The following is a 20,042-nucleotide window of genomic DNA, read 5'->3' as shown; positions in this document are numbered from 1 at the left end:
CTTAGTAGACAGTCATGAAAATACAAGTAATTCATGCAGATGTCGGCCAGATAAATGAGGCTGCAGTCAAAATATTTTTAAAGTCAGTTTTACAGAAGAGAACACAAATATAGTGAGTCCTTTATTTAGCCTAAAGATGGTATTTGGCACCGACTGAAAGCTCTGTTACGGGCGGAGTACATAGACTGCGCTGCACTTTCGTCTTCATTGTTTTCTGTGGCGTCTTGTGAAGCTGTTCTACTACAGCTGACATTTTAAAAAGGTTTGCAGTGATGGAATCTGACAGGAAACCAAACATGTTTGTGTCATCAAGACAGATTTCACAGCATGCAACCTAACCTAGTTAAGGAAAGAGGAAACCAGGGGGTTCAGGTACTTGGGGACACATTTGGCACCTTGGAGCCATAAACAATGGCGAATTTAAACAAACATGCAAACAGAGGACATCAAAAAATACAAATGTCTTGCTATGATGGAGTATTCACTGACACTGTGTCATGAGAAATATCAATTTAAAAAAAGTTGGGGCAGAAAGGAAGGTGTCTGAGTTGTTCATTAACGATGCTGGCCCCTAGGGACATGGGGAAATTGTTCTTTTGCACTTTGAATACTAAAAGACTTTCTGATACAAATAAGGTTTTTGTACGGCTTTTACGTGTATCTTAATATCTCATTTGTAAGATATCTGAAGTTTTATATTGTTTTCTTCTGGTGGATCCAAAAAATACACCATAAACGTGTGTGTGCAAAATGCCAGAGACAAAACAGGCTGAACATGGGCTTTCAATCCCTACTTAAACTTTAAAACATAAACATGACAGAAACTTTCTGTAAAAGAAAAGAAAGAAAAAATACACCCAACTATTTGGACTGTTTTGAGTTATTTTCACTGGGTTATACTGCCATCTGATGGTTTTGGTTGTGTCTGTATTGAATTGTTAGTCTGAATGGTTAATAAAATGTGCAACCATTGGATCAATTGTCAAGCAGTTTTCTGCTTCAGAATCTACAAATATTAAATTTTAAGTTGACATGCACAGTTACTGCTACCGTATACAAAATAAAAAAATTAATTTCCTAATTTATCTAATATTAATTTATTCCACTGGGTTCTCCAACCAGAAAGTCTCTACTAGAAAGCATCCAGGGTGCATTTTAGTGAAATGCCTGAATAAACTTGTTGCAATAAGCAATAAATCAATTAATCACATGATCAATTAAAACAAATTCCTTTCCACTTGCATGATTTTTTCTCTTTTTTCTACCAAAAACTGCATAACAAAAGTCTCCAGTCTGGTGTTTTTGTCTCAACTAACCCTTTTTTTGAAGGACAAGTTTGTTTAGAGACTTTATAAATCATTTTATTTGTTGTTTCTGTTGTTTTGTTTATTTATTTTGGAAATTGGATACCATGTTTTCAAGTTACAGTGTGAAATGTTATAGATCTTTAAGGATGTCCTTTCATTATACCATTTATTTATCCAAAAACTGTCCCTTAAATTTTAAAAGACATGATGTTATTATTAGGCCAAAGGACATTTTATTGCTTGCATCTATTGGTGAACAATTTCTATCAGAGTATTCTAGCTTTACAGTCTTTGTTCACATTCAACAAAAAGAATTATAAACTTTCATTTTCATTGATTCAAATAACTATAACTCCATGATGCAGATGAGAGATTAAAGAAAAACGAGAAATATAAAGTCACGTTTCAAGATCAAATTCATTCTCATGTTTAGCCACTAGGGGGCGACTGTTGTAAATTTTACTGCTCCACTGCTGAGCAGCTCCACCATTATGTCTGACGGCAGTCCTTGTCTTATCAGCTCATCTTCGATCTGAAGAAAAAACACATTATATAAACAATAAGCCACACAGAACAAAACTAAAGTACATTTTCATGCTAAAAATCAAAGTTGAGATTTGGTGCTTTGGGCTAAATGGGTTATACACTTACAAATTTCTTAAGATAGAGTAATATTTTTACTATTCAAGTACAAGAAATCAATCCACAAGATAAAAACAAAACAGTTTATTGCAGAAACAGCGGAACCTGTTGGACCAGAATGAAACTGTTGTCATTAATATTAACGTGAAGGAGGTTACTGACCAGGTTTATGATGGTTCCAGAGTCAGTCTCCATTGACAGTGTGGTGGAGATCTTTGCATTTAGAGCCAAAACATAATCTAGAAGCACAGAGAGTCAACATTACTATTCACCAGGATAATTAACTCAGGGGTGCAGATGTAACCGGAGGGGCAACAGGAGCTGTAACTGTGGACGGAGCAGCAGGTTGAAATTAATCACATTCATGAAAGTAAAAAAGAAAATGTCATGCATCTAAATAATATTTGAATCTGAACTATGAATAGTGGCTACTTTGTACATCTTTTTACACAATTTCAAAACACATTTTTGGGTGTCCAAAGGACATATTTGATAATAAAAGGCTTCATGAAACAGTCTACATTTACCAGGTTTGGTGATGCTCTCTAAAGTCAACTTACATGGTCCTGCGTCCAGCGCTGAGGTTGTGATGGAGGTTCCAGGAAGTGTAGTTGTTGTTGTGGTTTGGCTGGTTGTAGTTGGTGGAGTAGACTGGTAGTAGGAGTGAGCATAGTCGTAGATGTAGTAGGTGGAGGTGTAGTTGTGGTGGTTTGTGGTGAGTTGGCTGGTTGTAGTTGTGACCGAAGTTGCAGTTGGTGGAGGTGTAGTTGTAGTTGTGAGTGTAGTCGTTGGTGGTGGAGGTGTAGTTGTAGTTGTGACCGAAGTTGCAGTTGGTGGAGGTGTAGTTGTAGTTGTTGGTGGTGGAGGTGTAGTTGTGGTGGGTTGGCTGGTTGTAGTTGTGACCGAAGTTGCAGTTGGTGTAGTTGCAGTTGTGAGAGTTGTAGTTGGTGGAGATGTGGTGGTTTGGCTGGTTGTAGTTGTGACCGAAGTTGCAGTTGGTGGAGGTGTAGTTGTAGTTGTGAGTGTAGTTGTTGGTGGTGGAGATGTAGTTGTAGTTGTGAGTGTAGTTGTTGGTGGTGGAGATCTAGTTGTGGTGGGTTGGCTGGTTGTAGTTGAGACCGATGTTGCAGTTGGTGGAGGTGGAGGTGTAGTTGTGAGTGTAGTTGTTGGTGGTGGAGGTCTAGTTGTAGTTGTGAGTGTAGTTGTTGGTGGTGGAGATGTAGTTGTGGTGGGTTGGCTGGTTGTAGTTGTGACCGAAGTTGCAGTTGGTGGAGGTGTAGTTGTGAGTGTAGTCGTTGGTGTTGGAGATGTAGTTGTGGTGGGTTGGCTGGTTGTAGTTGAGACCGAAGTTGCAGTTGGTGGAGGTGTAGTTGTAGTTGTGAGTGTAGTTGTTGGTGGTGGAGATGTAGTTGTAGTTGTGAGTGTAGTTGTTGGTGGTGGAGATCTAGTTGTGGTGGGTTGGCTGGTTGTAGTTGTGACCGAAGTTGCAGTTGGTGGAGGCGTAGTTGTAGTTGTGAGTGTAGTTGTTGGTGGTGGAGGTCTAGTTGTAGTTGTGAGTGTAGTTGTTGGTGGTGGAGATGTAGTTGTGGTGGTTTGGCTGGTTGTAGTTGTGACCGAAGTTGCAGTTGGTGGAGGTGTAGTTGTGAGTGTAGTTGTTGGTGGTGGAGGTGTAGTTGTAGTTGTAGTTGTGAGTGTAGTTGTTGGTGGTGGAGATGTAGTTGTGGTGGGTTGGCTGGTTGTAGTTGTGACCGAAGTTGCAGTTGGTGTAGTTGTAGTTGTGAGTGTAGTTGCAGTTGTGAGAGTTGTAGTTGGTGGAGATGTGGTGGTTTGGCTGGTTGTAATTGGGGGTGCAGTTGGTGGAGTAGACTGGTAGTAGGAGTCAGCATAGTCGTAGATGTAGTAGGTGGAGGTGTAGTTGTGGTGGTTTGTGGTGAGTTGGCTGGTTGTAGTTGTAGTTGGTGGAGATGTAGTTGTAGTTGTGAGTGTAGTTGTTGGTGGTGGAGATGTAGTTGTGGTGGGTTGGCTGGTTGTAGTTGTGACCGAAGTTGCAGTTGGTGGAGGTGTAGTTGTAATTGTGAGTGTAGTTGTTGGTGGTGGAGATGTAGTTGTAGTTGTGAGTGTAGTTGTTGGTGGTGGAGGTCTAGTTGTAGTTGTGAGTGTAGTTGTTGGTGGTGGAGATGTAGTTGTGGTGGGTTGGCTGGTTGTAGTTGTGACCGAAGTTGCAGTTGGTGGAGGTGTAGTTGTGAGTGTAGTCGTTGGTGGTGGAGATGTAGTTGTGGTGGGTTGGCTGGTTGTAGTTGTGAGTGTAGTTGTTGGTGGTGGAGGTGTAGTTGTAGTTGTGAGTGTAGTTGTTGGTGGTGGAGGTCTAGTTGTAGTTGTGAGTGTAGTTGTTGGTGGTGGAGATGTAGTTGTGGTGGTTTGGCTGGTTGTAGTTGTGACCGAAGTTGCAGTTGGTGGAGGTGTAGTTGTGAGTGTAGTTGTTGGTGGTGGAGGTGTAGTTGTAGTTGTAGTTGTGAGTGTAGTTGTTGGTGGTGGAGATGTAGTTGTGGTGGGTTGGCTGGTTGTAGTTGTGACCGAAGTTGCAGTTGGTGTAGTTGTAGTTGTGAGTGTAGTTGCAGTTGTGAGAGTTGTAGTTGGTGGAGATGTGGTGGTTTGGCTGGTTGTAATTGGGGGTGCAGTTGGTGGAGTAGACTGGTAGTAGGAGTCAGCATAGTCGTAGATGTAGTAGGTGGAGGTGTAGTTGTGGTGGTTTGTGGTGAGTTGGCTGGTTGTAGTTGTAGTTGGTGGAGATGTAGTTGTAGTTGTGAGTGTAGTTGTTGGTGGTGGAGATGTAGTTGTGGTGGGTTGGCTGGTTGTAGTTGTGACTGAAGTTGCAGTTGGTGGAGGTGTAGTTGTAATTGTGAGTGTAGTTGTTGGTGGTGGAGATGTAGTTGTAGTTGTGAGTGTAGTTGTTGGTGGTGGAGGTCTAGTTGTAGTTGTGAGTGTAGTTGTTGGTGGTGGAGATGTAGTTGTGGTGGGTTGGCTGGTTGTAGTTGTGACCGAAGTTGCAGTTGGTGGAGGTGTAGTTGTGAGTGTAGTCGTTGGTGGTGGAGATGTAGTTGTGGTGGGTTGGCTGGTTGTAGTTGTGACTGAAGTTGCAGTTGGTGGAGGTGTAGTTGTAGTTGTGAGTGTAGTTGTTGGTGGTGGAGATGTAGTTGTAGTTGTGAGTGTAGTTGTTGGTGGTGGAGATGTAGTTGTGGTGGGTTGGCTGGTTGTAGTTGAGACCGAAGTTGCAGTTGGTGGAGGTGGAGGTGTAGTTGTGAGTGTAGTTGTTGGTGGTGGAGGTCTAGTTGTAGTTGTGAGTGTAGTTGTTGGTGGTGGAGATGTAGTTGTGGTGGGTTGGCTGGTTGTAGTTGTGACCGAAGTTGCAGTTGGTGGAGGTGTAGTTGTGAGTGTAGTTGTGAGTGTAGTTGTTGGTGGTGGAGGTGTAGTTGTAGTTGTAGTTGTGAGTGTAGTTGTTGGTGGTGGAGATGTAGTTGTGGTGGGTTGGCTGGTTGTAGTTGTGACCAAAGTTGCAGTTGGTGTAGTTGTAGTTGTGAGTGTAGTTGCAGTTGTGAGAGTTGTAGTTGGTGGAGATGTGGTGGTTTGGCTGGTTGTAATTGGGGGTGCAGTTGGTGGAGTAGACTGGTAGTAGGAGTCAGCATAGTCGTAGATGTAGTAGGTGGAGGTGTAGTTGTGGTGGTTTGTGGTGAGTTGGCTGGTTGTAGTTGTAGTTGGTGGAGATGTAGTTGTAGTTGTGAGTGTAGTTGTTGGTGGTGGAGATGTAGTTGTGGTGGGTTGGCTGGTTGTAGTTGTGACCGAAGTTGCAGTTGGTGGAGGTGTAGTTGTAGTTGTGAGTGTAGTTGTTGGTGGTGGAGATGTAGTTGTGGTGGGTTGGCTGGTTGTAGTTGTGACCGAAGTTGCAGTTGGTGGAGATGTAGTTGTAGTTGTGAGTGTAGTTGTTGGTGGTGGAGATGTAGTTGTGGTGAGTTGGCTGGTTGTAGTTGTGAGTGTAGTTGTTGTTGGTGGAGGGGTAACTGAAGGTTGGGTTGTTAAACTAGACATGAGTCTATAACTGGGTGGTGGTGGTGATGTGGGTGCAGCCGTAGTTGGAGGGGGAACAGGCGCTGTAACAGAGCAGCATGTTATCATTAAGGAAAAGTCAAATTGAATTCCTCCTAAAGACCAAACTGATTTCCACTCACTGTTTCCAGTCGTCACAAAGACGCATCGAAGGTCAGACTGGTACACAGAGCCGGAGGAACTGGGGAGGTAATTAGAGCAACAGCTTAGATGGAAAATTATTAAAACAACTAATCGTTTCAGTTTAAGTCTTAAAACAACAACTTCAACAAAATCAATACAGTGCAAAAATCTTTGCTAGAGATACAAGATTTTAGCTCAACACAGTTATGATTCTGTTGTGATCAAAATGTAAAATCTTGGCTTCAGCATCTAAATTTGTGCAAAAGCTGGAATCCAGGTGACGTGTTAAACTGCTGCTGGATGTAAGTTTTAATCTTTAGGAGTCAAAATAAGTTGCATCTAAGACATGAAACCTTCAGCATAAGTTTTTTTTAACTGCTGGTAAACAGCATGAGCACATGAGACTTCCATGTTTTAATTAAAACTGTTTGTTTTAACATTTGTTATTTCCTACAGTAAATGCAACGTTATAAAATAGGTACTAATTTGTTTACTCATTTGAATTTTTTCTCTCCTTGTGTGTATCAGAAACTGGTTAGATGAGTTTTTTTCCCCTTATGTTTGGATCCAGAACATAACAAGGAGTGTTTCCAATTCATTTGCATGCTTCAGTGTTTATCCAAAATGGTTCAGACCCATAGTAGCACACAGTAGCACCATTAAATTTTACCAGTTTTAATGGTTGAACTGGGTGAACTAAAATTATTTCTGAAGTTCCTCAAGGTTCCAGTCTTGGACCAGTTTGAGAGAAAACCACAACATTTCCAGCCAGCTCATAACTTTATGTCTCGGTGTCTCTGCACTCAGTGTTTCTAAAGTTTAAATGAGCAGATGGGTCAGAATTATCCTTCATTTTCATGCAAACCACATAGATTCTCATTGGTTTTGGTGCCAAACATGCAAAGACTGAGATGAACCCTCAGCTAGACCTAACAGGGCTCATGTACTGCAAAGCCTTTGCTGTGAACCAGCTTTATTTCAATAAGCAGCACAGAGCTAAATTCATAATTTAAGCTTTTTTCCCTTGCATTAATAAGATAAAGCCCTAACTTTGCCTGGACAACAAAGCAGATAGTTTGTTTCAGTCCTCCGTCACTGGCAGGTGGTGTCCATGTCAGGGTGAAGTTTCCTGATCCAGATGAACTCTTGGCTAAACGGGGCGGTCCGCTGAACAGGAGCTCAGAGATCCTTTAATAAACAGGAAATAAACAGTTTGTTGCACTGATATTTCCAAAGCGTCTCTACATGCAAAAACAACCGTTTGTGTTGCCATTGGCAGCATGTTTTCAATAACATCAGTAATGTTTGGACAATTCCTGTAGTTTTATAGGTTTTTTTTAACAATAATTTTAGGCTTAGAGAAAATTTACCCAAAAATCTTTTGCTATTTCATTTTATTTTTGAAGCATCAATGTTACTTAAATGGATTGGGGTTATTTAATACATCAGATTAGCTTCTATTCTGTCTGAAAAGTTAATGTTATGAAGTTCCTGTATTGATCACTCACTCAGCCTGGGTTGCTTCTGCTCTGATGCTGATTTTCAGAGCCTGGTTAAAGTTGGTGAGGATCTGAGCTCCATGTTCAGGAGTTGGAGGCAGAAACCTGGGCAGATATTCACCTTCTGTGCAGGACGGAGCTGCAGGATCCACTGGAAGAAAATAACAAAGAAACAAATTAATTCAAGCTGAAAGGAACTGGTCGGTTTGGTTATTAAATCAAACAACATGATGCCGGAGGGAGAGTATTTAATCTAACCAGATATTTCTCGCTGTGGTTAAATTTTGTTTTCGCATTCCTTCATGTACTTTAGGTGAATCAAATGATGCAGTTTTACCTCTGAAAACAAACTGGACAGGGATTCTGCTGATGGCAGCGCTGGTAGTTTTCACCGACTGAACACCAAAGCTATCAGTCAGAGTGACGTTGTGTCTGGGAAAATCCTCCACCACCATCTGAACCGCATACGGACCTTCAGCGCTGCTGTTAGTGGGACTGAATGACAGAGAACAAGACTGGAGAGAACAGAGAGGAGGAGAAAAGGGTCCAAATTAAAACTGAATTTAAATACTTACATTTATTTATTGTGATTTTACTATAAATAAGATTCAACAAAACATGTCAGGTTCCAGTGGGATCATTCAACAGATAATGAAACAGAGAAACAAATATATTTTACTTTTAGACAGATGCTCGACAGGTTCAAGACGCCTCAAACTAATATTACTAATATATCTAACTAATATTTTCATTTTGACTTAAGAAAACCACTTTGCTCTCAGGTTTTCCAGCTTCATGAGAGTTTTAAAAAGTTAAGTAATGCGTCCCAGAGGGGTGAACTCTTTCTAACTCACTCAATGGTCACATGTAATAAAAAAATAAGAAAACCTGGTTTCTTTAATGTCAACATTTGATGCTCACTGATGAAACGTTGAGGACAGGTGGAGGTGTGCAGGTGAAACACTCTGGATCAGCTGCATATCTGCATCGAACGTCGTCTCCATCTGGGTCAGAGACCGACAAGTTGATGTTTCTGTGGCAGTTTGAAGGAACTCTGAGAGAAAAAGAAACACAGAACATAAGTTACATCCAGTCCTCTCATGTGTTTGTTTGATTATTTTTAAAAATAAAAGGTTATTTCCCCCAGAATATTTTGTTTTTCATCATTTTATGTTTTAGTTTCATAGTGAGCTGTCTCTACAGAACAAATTTAGTTAAATTTATGTAACACTGATTTATCCAATCACTTGTTTTAAGTTGATTAATGTTCACTTTGAACCAAAATGAATTTTGGGTCAGAGTGAACTCATCTAACTGATTTTGTTTTAAAAGAAATAGGAACAACTGTTAATTTTTTATGACGATAACAATCTGTAGCTTCGTGTAACTCTGGTCTCTGGTTCAGTATGACGGATTCACAGAGTTTCATCTGTAATGATTATGAAACAAAACATAAACAACAGTCATCTAAATACTCTGCTGTCAATTAAAAGGTCTGTTTTTAATGAAATTAAAAATGACAACCAGAATTACCTGAACATGGGGATGATGGCGGTTTGGGGTGATGAGTTTGGTTTGTTGATGTCAGAACGTTTTCTATAGTCAAAGTGCAAAACTGCTTTTGACGTTTCAATCCCATTTCTGTTTCCTATCCAGTTTGTAGCATCAAACCTACAGTGGATGATACAGTTCTGCAATGTAAGCATGTAACGCTCTCTCTCTCTAAAAACAGACAAAACTAGATATTTTCTACCATCTGATTATAACCTAATCAGCCCAACTGATGGATCTGTCCTGCAGGAGTTTAGGAAACACTGTTCTTGGTTACAATAATACGAACATAATAAAATACGTTTCCATTTAATGCTGAAGTAGACTTACTCTCCATTGTTTACACCCAGATATGAAGGGTAGTAACTCCAAGTGTATCCCTTCTGACACCATTCACCTCTGATTTCATCGACTGGATAAACTGGCATCCCACTACAGTCTCCATAACAAACCCGAGAGTCGAACTCTTCACATGAGCTGAAGCTCGCCTTAAAGTCTTTGACTGCCTGTGGATTCACAGTGAAGAGTTCGTAAACACATCTTGTTTTTTGTTTTTTTACCAGAATAAAATATAATACAGTATTAATAAGGAAGCTCAACTTACTGGATATCCACCTGGCGGAAGGTTTCCAACGGCGTAGGTAAAGACTGCACCATAATAAGCAGCCTGAGCTCCGCTGATTAACAGCAGCAGCAACACAGACGGCAACATGTTGACAGAGTTAAAGCCTCCAGATCAAAAACTAAAGTTTTCAGAGGCAAATGCAGTTAAACTTCACCAGACAACCTCTGGTCCATTCATGGAAAATGTCCTGGTCTGGATTTGCATGACGGACCAGGATGTTACCTGGTTTGGGGAAAATTTCTGAAAGCCAGAGATAATATTCATAAGAGGAAATAGAAAATGTCCAGATGCAAAGGTCACAAACATGTTGTTTAGAAACAGAAATTCATTAAGAGTTTGTCTGTGAACAAAATTCAAAACAAAAACTTAACCAGGTTCTTTAATAAAAATGTCCAGCTTATTGATATTTAATAGTGTCCATTAAAAGCACTCTGAAATTGGGCCTCTGTCTCTTTAAGAGCCCCCCCCATACACTTCACCCGATTAAAACACATTGATATATTTAATAAACTCTATCAAAAAGGTCCAATTAAAATAAAAACTTTGTGTGTGGTTGCTATTGTTATGTGAATGTGTTTGTAAACCTACAAAAATCTAGTAAAAAAGTTTGAAAAAAAGCAAAAAATAAACTTAAGGAAAACATTTATCTGCTGGGAAGCTTCCATACAAACGAGTCTAGGCAGAAAGATGCACATTCATGGACACAAGACAAATTTAAAAAAGGTTTGTTGGTTGATATCAGAACCACAGTGAAATGGTGGAGCATTTTGTTACGACTGATTCAGTTCTCTGCTGTGTTTGTAGCAGAGCATTGTGCTGCGGATGGTATGTGGCTCAAAGCGAAAGCTCCTTTCTGGGTGGAGAACCATAAAGTATCTCTTCATTGCTCTCTGTGACGTCTGCCGGGTAAAACCGATCTCAGAACTCAGAGATGACGCTTCTTCCAAAGGTTGCAGTGATCGAATTCGAAAGGAAAACAAACATGTTTTTGCCATCAAGAGAGACAAAAACACTTTGGACTGCAAGACAGTCTAACGTTACTGTCGTCCAGTAACTTCGGACCAAACCAAGGAAAGAGGGAACCACGGGGGGCAGATGTTTGGGGAGCTTCACCTGAGTGTAAAAGCTGGTGATAAAAGATATATGTCCAAAAATGATAAAAGATGTACGTCTACTTTTATCAGAGCAGATAAAAGAAGACAAACATCTTGTCCAACCTGATTGTCGCTGAGAAAGGCGTGGCAGAAGACGAGGTGTCTGAGTTGTTCCTTTAATTTGACATTCTTCCTCTTGACCTCCAACAGTCAAGATGCTGCGCTTGGTGCTGCTGCTGTTGCTCAGCGGCACACACGCCTCTCACTTTTTGGGCACAATGATGACCTACTACCCAAAGCAAGTTCATAAAGATGGATCCGTAACGGTACCTAATAACTCCATTTATTAGCATCTACAGGTGGGGTTGTGTTTATTTGAACATTTTTGCCTCTAACTCTGCAGGTGAGTTTACGCTACAAGCTGGGCTTCACCTCCTGCAGCCACTATGACTACTGGTACTGCAGTGGTTACTGTGGGAGCCTGACTCCCACACTGCAGAAGATCGACATGGAGCCCAGCGGTGAATGGTGTCAGCGAGAAGGAACGATGACTACAGTTATTTATCCATACTATTTAGCCCAGCTTGTGTAAGGGCGCTTTTAAAAAACACGCATTGCAGTTGCTTTTAACATTTACCTACATCTTGGGGGTAAATTGTTCATGTCATAAAGTGAAATATTTTGAGTTATAGTGTTGTTATTGATTGGTTTTGGTTTTTCTGTCATTTTCTTTAGTCAAAAAATACATTTTAGTTACTTTTCTAGCAGTAAACAGACTTTTTTGTGATCAACTTCTGTCTGGAACAACAAATTGTTTGTCAGAAAAAGCACAAGAACATTAAACTACTTTTTTATAAAAGCTATATGATCATTTTCAAGACTCAGAAACAGCCTTATTACCATATTTGTTTTATATGAGTTTCTTTTTCCACTAAAGGCTTGCGGGTGGCGACTGGATATATTATACCCAAAATAACGTTGTGGCTTGGAGAGCTTTGACTTTTGTGGAACTGGGAATACGATCGGATACCAAAAAGCCAAACATTTCCCCTCAGAGCACCATCATTCCAGCTGTGAGGTACGCATCTTCACTGCACTCCAAAAACAATAAATATTACCAAGTATTTTTGTTGGAGTTTCTAGAGTAAATATCCTAATACACTTAAAATACGTAGCTGCTAAGATCATTTCTGTTCCAGTTATCTAAATTTTCTCTGGATTTGCCTCCTAAGCTGAAGTTGCTGCATGTTTTTAGCATGTTTTACTCCATGATTGCTGCGTTGATGTCCCAGTTCATGTCATGTTCTGCACCTGAATAGTTATTGTGGTTCAGATTCCCACATTACAGGTTCACAGGAAGTCTACCCAGTGCTTACTGGTTATATTAACATTAAAAAAGACAGTTAAGTTCACATGGGCCTTGCCTAGAAATTCATAAATTAACTTACAAGTATCTTTTCAGCAAGAAATAGGAGCTTGTTTTAAGCAAGTAAATCCTTAATATTGATGAAAAAGTTCTAGTTCAATTGGGAGATTATTTAATTATAACAAGGGAAAAATGTTTTGTAATGATAATCTGTCAATCTAATTAGTACTTCTTTATCAATTTTAAGGAATTATTTACTGGAAACATGCTCCTATGTCTTGCTGAAAAGTAACTTGTAAGTTAGTTTTGTCTTATTTTAAGTGTAGTGAGATATTTTTACTAGAAACTAGACCAACAATACTTGGTAGGACTTTTCGTTTTTGCAGTGTACATTTTTTTGGATCAAGTTTACAGAGATAACTGAGAATAACTAAAAAAAGAAAGAGCAGTATACGTAACAAACTCTTAAAATATGTTTACTGTTTATCCCAAAGTTCAACAGAAGCTTCCTTGAAGAACCTGTTAGTCGACTAACAACAACCACAAAGATCCGTCAGTTGATTGGAATTTGAGATGTTTTGATCTTATTGAGGATAACTGCCAAAAATGTGCTTTTGTTCCGACGATGAAAATGCGTGAGTTTGAAGACAGACAAAGATGGATAACACCTAAATAAAATAAAACAGTCAGAACTTGTCAGAAATAAGGGTAACGTGAACAGAGCGTCAGAAAGGCAGAAACTTTGAGAAAACCAGAAGGGTGACAGGTTCAGCGAGACATAAAGACGTTTGTGTTCCAGTTCAACGCTGAAAAACAAAAGCTGGGATGAGAATGAAACGTTGAGTGAAGACAACAGCCAGTAACTTTTGTCTTTCAGGGTTCCTTCAAACTGTCAAAGAGATTTCAACTTGATGGCGTTTGACCCTGATGGAGACAACGTGAAATGCAGATTTGGATCTGATTCGTTGTATGAATGTAACCCTTGTGCTCCTCCATCTGTCCTAAACCTGACATCAGTGAGTGACAAGCAGTAAAACCTTCCACCTCTATGCAGGTTTATGCAGCATGAAATGCTTCCTCTGACTAAACCAATGGTTTTCTGTGCAGTCCTGCACTCTCTCCTTCAACAGCACCAATAGCACCAGTGAAGGTCCGTACGCAGTGCAGCTGGTACTGGAGGATTTCCCACAGCAAACTATTACATTGACTCGTGTTTATGGGGCTCAAGAAACCAAAACGACCAGTCAGGCAATCAGCAAAATACCACTCCAGTTTGTTTTACGTGGTAAGAGTTTCTATCTTAAACTCTCAGTAGAGCTTGTAACATCGCACAGACATAGCAGTTTGGGCGGTACTGTGACTTTAAATAGGGATGAGCCGATGCCGACATCGTTCGATACTGTGTGTGTAGTTGTACTGTATTTATAAAAGACTTTAACCAGCCGGGTAGAAGAGGAGGAGCAATGCCGGCGGCATGGAGGCATTTCCAGGTGAACGAAGGTGACAAAATGAGGCTGAGTGCAAATTATGTTCAGCAAAGTGGAGAAATAAAACTTCACACTTCCAACACAAATAGTTTGATAAAAGATAAAACATTTGAACTACCTTGATGGGAAGTTCAAGATGATCCGCCCAATAAATTGATTTTAGGTTATATCACCTGCATTTTTTTATTTTTTTTTTACATTGACTGAGGTGCTTCTCTGTTTCATTACAGTGGACCCTGTGGTACCATCCTGCACAGAAGGATTGTTTCTTCCAAAGTTTCTTCCTCCAACTCCAGAACACAGAGCCACGTTTCTCTCCAACGTGAATCAACCCCTGACAATTAGCATCGCTGCCGAGGCTGCTAATGCTACGTGAGTGAAGACCAAAACATCTCCTCCATTCAAAATGTGGCTTGACCTTAAATACTTCATGCAAAATCCAGTTGTACCTTTTGTACAAATTCTTTTACCAGTTATAAGTTTTAGTATTACTAATGTCTATTTGGTAGAAGTTTAATATTAGCAAACCTATCATAGATATTAATTTAGCCAAGTAAAAAGGTGGCATAACTTTAACCACTAGATGGTAAAGTGCCTCCAATTTAGTCTTTGGTGTGTGTAAAATATGCATCAACAGGCATTGGTGGTACATATTTGGCACATTTTATTGGTACTTTTGAAACAAAAAATGTTCCTAGTGTTAGCTTCACCCTGTTTCATTGAAAATGCCATCTGAAATTCCTCACTGCATTGAATTTGTTTATTAAATCTTAAGTATTCAACCTGTTTCTAGAATATCACAGGTCTGTGTCATCAAGAAAAAAAGTTATTTCAATTGTTTTCAATAAGATAAAGGTTAAATCAAGACAAAGAACCAAACAAAATAGTTTGTTTTTGACTAACAATAACTTCAGAAATATGAATCAAAGGTTTGATATGATTGATAGTATTGCTGTAATCATAAGTTCACTTATTGATCTCATTGTTCTATGAAATGTATGTTTTCTTTTCTGTTTTAAAGAATCTCTGAGCTGCTGTTCAGCGGGCCGGCCGGTGTGGTTAAGAATTCATCAGGATCTGGAAACTTCACTCTGACATGGGCGCCATCAGTTAATGAAGAAGGAGAGAGCCACCCCATCTGTTTCGTTGTCCAGGCAACGCTGAAGTGAGTATCTTCTAATAAAGTATCAGCTGGATTTTTTAAAATATACAATATGTATAAATAACACAAGAAATTATTAGTCAAACCCCAAATATGTGAAATGTAATAATCAATAAATAGGGATATTATTTTTAGGGAAAAAAGCCCATAAATTATCTAAATCTGAGAATCCTTTCTTTATAGTGAGCAAAAAGAGCCAACTTTCATCAAATGAGCAAGTTTCCACTTTTTTTCCCTTTCGGTGCTCAGCTCTCACTCTCAGTGGCTCCGCCCTCCTCAGATGTTTGATTGGTTGTTTGGCAGCTTTTTTGTTTTCTCAAAAACAGGACAAACACTGAAAGGATTTGAATGCCAACCTGCACTGAAGACATAGTTTAGTTACTGAACTCGGTTCTGTTTTGTTTGGTAGATTTCTGAAGGAAATTAACTTCAGCCACTTTTATCTAGAATCTCATTCTTTTGGCCGTGATCTAGATCCTTTGACTACAGATCAGGGTTGGAACGTAGACATACCGGTAAATCGCAAGATCTGCTTTGTATCCGTCCATCTCCTGCTTCTTGTTCCAGCTATGGCCAGCAAGACGTCACAATACTTGAACTTCTCTGTTTGAGATAAAAACTGACTGCTGGGCTGTCAAAGACTCTCAGAGTTTCTCATAGCGCTCAAATCTTAACATAAACATTCCTGATCTGTCTGCCGATGGCATTGTGTTTTTGTCACTGGTATGTTCAGCTTTTCTTTCGAATGACTTGGTGATAAGCCACTTATCATTATTATCTTTAACACAATAAGCCAACTGTTGCACTTTAAGCTCATGCTATGTCAAATAACCAGTGCACAGTTTGAGGAAGTCTGGTCTACATTCAACTATTGCCTGTTTCAAGCATGTTGGGACACAAGAAAAGTGTGTATTAATCTCTGGAGCTCGGTGGAAGAAAGGCAGGTAAGCAGTGGGATAATGGAAAGGTAACGTTCTGATCTGCAACATAACGATGGTTCTTTGTTCAATATATAGTTTATTTGGTTTCCTGTTCTAATAGTTGGCTCAAATACTTAAAGTCTAGAGATCTATATTCAGCTTTTTGAAAGAAGTTAACTGTGCTCTACACCAGTGGTGTCCAAAACTAGCAAATTTAAACTACTGCAGGGTCACAAAATTCATTAAATTAAAAATGCAAAAATTAGCTTACTGTGATTCTTCTCAACAATAAAACCTGCATATCATCTCTACATAAACACACAATCAAGGATTTTTGTCCAGTTTCTAGCACAAATATCTTAGCACAGTTGAATTAAGACAAAAGTAACTTATCAGGAGTTTGTTTTATGTAAACAATTACTTGATATTAATGAAAAAGTATTAGATCCATTGGCAGATTATTTCACTTGTAACATGGGGAAATCGTCTTGTTATAAGTGGATTTATCTGCCAATAAAATTAGTCCCTCTTCTTCACAATTAAGAAATTGTTTACTTAAAACAAGCTCCCATATCTTTTAACATAGTTTTGTCTTATTTCAAGTGCATTAACATATTTCTACTAGAAATGATGCTATAGCTTTAAAAACACTGTTTGTGCACTTTGCACACCGCTGGTCTGCAGTTCATTGAATCAATTCTCTCTTGTCACAGTTCAGCGAAGTATCACTCTGAGCTTCGATGCGTCATTGTGCAAGTCGAGCTTGGTGAGTAAACTCCTCGATCTCATCTTGATCTGTCAGTCCAAGTACTTTCGGTTCAATTATGCTTGTTTATTAAACGCATGATCCGGTTCAAATCTCCACTGACTTGCTCTGAACCTGCTGTCCTGTAGGGATGGTGGTTCGATTGAACATGAAGGTTTTGTCTTCATTGTCACAAGGAGGAAGTGTCAACGAAGTCGTCCTGCAAAAGGTGAGTTTTTGGCTGGAAACTACAGAGTGTTGCTGCTTCTCCCCATTTCTTATCACTTACAATAAGGGGTGTCCAAAGGGTGGCCCGGGGGCCGTTCCTGGAACTTGGACTGATTTTTGTGTGGCCGAACAAACGAATGAATTCGATACGATACGAATTTGGCACATAGATGCAGATAAAGAGTTTTAATTTGTAATGATGGTGAAATTATTACCAACAGAGTTGGGTAGTAGCCAGTTAAATTTACATTTACTTAAGTAAGTTTTTTGAAAAAAATAAATAAATACATTTTTAGGATCACGGTACTTGAGTAATTGTATTATGAAGTATTTCTGGTCTTACTTGAGTAAAACTTCTGGATTTTCTTCCCAGTGAATGAAAAACAAACATGTTTTTATCAAATATTCACCAGACAGACACCTGCAGTTCTGTTAAAGTTTCATACGTTTTTTATTAAAAGAAACTGATTTGGAAAAATTTTCTTTTGCCTGATTTTGTTATTTTTTTAGTTACTTATCAGAATTACTGTCACTTTTGTACATAAAATATCAAAATGTCCATTTAACTTTATGCTTTGGTCTGTCTGATGATGTAATTTTTAAATATTAAATGATTGATAATTTGATTAGTTACTCAGGACTTGAGTCGCCTTTTTACCAAATACTTTTTACTTTTACTTGAGTAAAAATATGATTACGTAGAGCTACTCTTTCTTGAATAACCAACATCATGTTCTTTGATGGACTTTGCGTAGAAATTTATATAATCTGTTAATCTCTTCGTTTTCAGATTGAGTCTAACATCCTTAGGGCCAATGTTTGCTACGTTTAATAAGTTAAAACAAAGTTTATGCAGATTATTTTTTGTTTAATCTGAAGGCAAAAGCAAAACCATTTTGAGTTTGAACAAAGTGATAGATTTTAGATTTTTTTTTTAAATAAATAAATTATTTTCCAGATTAAAGATGAGCTGGTGAGCATGGGGCTGCCATCTGACAGCGCTCTGCTTCTTCTGAAAAGCAGCAGCATGCTAGCCAATGCAACAGCGACATCTGGTGTTTAATCATGGAAAGTGCAACGTATCCACGCAGGTATATGTGATTTTATTTTTTTTATTTACATATATTTTCCTGCATATTTTCTCAAACTTTCTCTTTCTGATCTCATTTCAGGAGTTTTACTGCTGCAGCTTTTATATGGTTCATCCTTGATTTGAATATATTTACCGATTTAATCCACAATTTATGCCTTAAGTTTTGATCCATTTATTCAATATCTGTAATTTTTTTTTTATTCTACTCAGGTTTGCATATATTTTTCTGCTTCGCTTTGATTTTGATAAATCATACTAAATAGGTTTAGGCAGACACTCTAACTTTAAGTAATTTCAATAAAATAAAACATTTGACTATCGTCTGTCTCTTGTCTTGTGTTAGACTTTAATATTCCATCAGCCTTATTTTCCCTTTCTCTCAACTAACCAGATTATATGAAACATGTCACTTTCTGTGTATTTAAATCAGCAAAATTTAAAGTGTATAAATCCGTGGGTCAGACACGTCAAGTTGAGGCAGAGTAGATTAAAAGACATCGGTTTTATTTGGATTTTAACGAGCAGCATGTCAAGAAGAAAAGAAATACACCGGTCACGGTATCAAGATTGTAACAACATCTTAAAGCAAACAGAGTTCAGCTGTAAACTTGTTCAACAAGAAACCACAAGATATCAAACTCGGTTTTCACTCAAAACTAACCGTTGCAGGAGAAACATACAAACGCTGACCTCTATTTAAGAAAAGACATTCTGTCAGCTTCAGAGCTACTTCTTCTAAACTGCACAGTAAAATGTTTCCCTCAGAGTTTTCCAAATAAAAACATTTTTTACTGGGTTTTAATGTGTGACAACAGTTCTAGATTAGACACTTTTGGGTTTGTTTAAATAAAAAAAAAAAAACAGGTTTTATGAGCCAAAAAACTGTTTGGGTGGCGGCTAACTGTTAGCTTCTTCCTTCACGCTAGCTGGAGTGCGCTTGTTTTGTTCACCTGTGTTGGATTTTTATCTTAATTAGTGTTAGACACTGCAAAAACAAAATATCACCTACTGCAAATGTCTCAATACTCTTAAAATAAGACAAAGCTTATAAGTAACTTTTCAGCAAGAAATATAAACTTGTTCTAAGTCAATAATTCCTTAATATTGATTAGAGTTTTTCACTTATAACATGAGACAATTGTCTTGTTAAAAGTGAAATTATCTTGGACTTTAAAAAAAAAAAAATCTATATTAAGGAATTATTGACTTAAAACTACCCTCTACACTGCAAAAACAAACTCTATTTGTTTAGTTTTTAGTCAAAATATCTCAGTACACTTGAAATAAGATAAAACTAACTTACAAATAACTTTTCAGCAAGAAATATGATCTTGTTTTAAGTAAACAAATTCATAAAAACTTCAGAGTAAGTAATAGTTCCACAGGCAGATTTTTCCCTTATTATAAGTGAAATAATGTACTGGACCTTTTTCCATCAATATCAAGAAATTACAGTACATTTGAAATAAGACAAAACTAATATATCTGCAGTAGAAACTAGATCCGATATACTTGTAAGACTTTGAGTTTTTGCAGTGTAATGGAGAGCTGAGATGAATCAAAACAAGCGCACCCTAATAAAATAAAATAAAAACGGAAAAACAGATCAACTGCATTTATCACAACCAAGGAAACCAGCACCCTGATAGCACGCACACACACACACACACACACACACACACACACACACACACACACACACACACACACACACACACACACACACACACACACAAAAACAAGAGTCTGAAATATTTTCAGGTGCTTCACTAAAATAAATTCAACTTCAAATAATAAATCTTTGAGTTTCCTTTCCCTTTCAAACCTTTTTACAAAACGATAATGTTAGAAATCAAAATAAATATCTCAGAGACTCATTGACGATTCCCTTCATAACGAGTCAGTATAAAACATGAACCTTCACACACAGAACCAGAACCGGACCAGGATTTACCACAGCGGACAGAAGTTATGAGAAACCTTCAGAAATCATGTTAACATCATACAAACTACCAGCAGAACAGCAGCTTCTGTTCAACTGAACCCAGAGAGTTTTTTTTCTTTCCCCAATGGAGAAACCATTTTACAAATGTCAGTGT

The 20,042-nt window shown here is 38.5% G+C and overlaps 2 protein-coding genes across 2 annotated transcripts; one reads left to right on the top strand and one right to left on the bottom strand.

Moving 5' to 3' along the window:
• Positions 1 to 1,620: 1,620 nt before the first annotated feature.
• Positions 1,621 to 9,944, bottom strand: LOC111610905 (mucin-2-like). Its single transcript, XM_023345976.1, has 11 exons — positions 9,828 to 9,944; positions 9,554 to 9,729; positions 9,206 to 9,343; positions 8,594 to 8,726; positions 8,010 to 8,187; positions 7,682 to 7,823; positions 7,224 to 7,361; positions 6,173 to 6,231; positions 2,510 to 6,094; positions 2,112 to 2,188; positions 1,621 to 1,839 (listed from the first exon to the last, which is right to left on the bottom strand). The coding sequence occupies exons 1-11, from the start codon at positions 9,933 to 9,935 to the stop codon at positions 1,744 to 1,746; spliced, it is 4,830 nt and encodes a 1,609-aa protein (XP_023201744.1). The 5' UTR covers positions 9,936 to 9,944; the 3' UTR covers positions 1,621 to 1,743.
• Positions 9,945 to 11,148: 1,204 nt separating this feature from the next.
• On the top strand, positions 11,149 to 18,263 carry LOC111610857. Its single transcript, XM_023345857.1, has 11 exons — positions 11,149 to 11,268; positions 11,346 to 11,530; positions 11,880 to 12,020; positions 13,186 to 13,324; positions 13,416 to 13,593; positions 14,026 to 14,167; positions 14,817 to 14,960; positions 16,591 to 16,643; positions 16,772 to 16,851; positions 17,809 to 17,941; positions 18,023 to 18,263. Exons 1-10 carry the CDS (start codon positions 11,158 to 11,160, stop codon positions 17,911 to 17,913), a joined length of 1,278 nt encoding a protein of 425 aa, XP_023201625.1. The 5' UTR covers positions 11,149 to 11,157; the 3' UTR covers positions 17,914 to 17,941; positions 18,023 to 18,263.
• Positions 18,264 to 20,042: the final 1,779 nt, after the last annotated feature.

The sequence above is a fragment of the Xiphophorus maculatus genome, chromosome 14 (assembly GCF_002775205.1).
Source record: "Xiphophorus maculatus strain JP 163 A chromosome 14, X_maculatus-5.0-male, whole genome shotgun sequence".
NCBI classification, from domain to species: Eukaryota; Metazoa; Chordata; class Actinopteri; order Cyprinodontiformes; family Poeciliidae; genus Xiphophorus; species Xiphophorus maculatus.
Note: the sequence above shows the minus strand (reverse complement) of the source record. Positions and strands in the feature narration are given on the sequence as shown.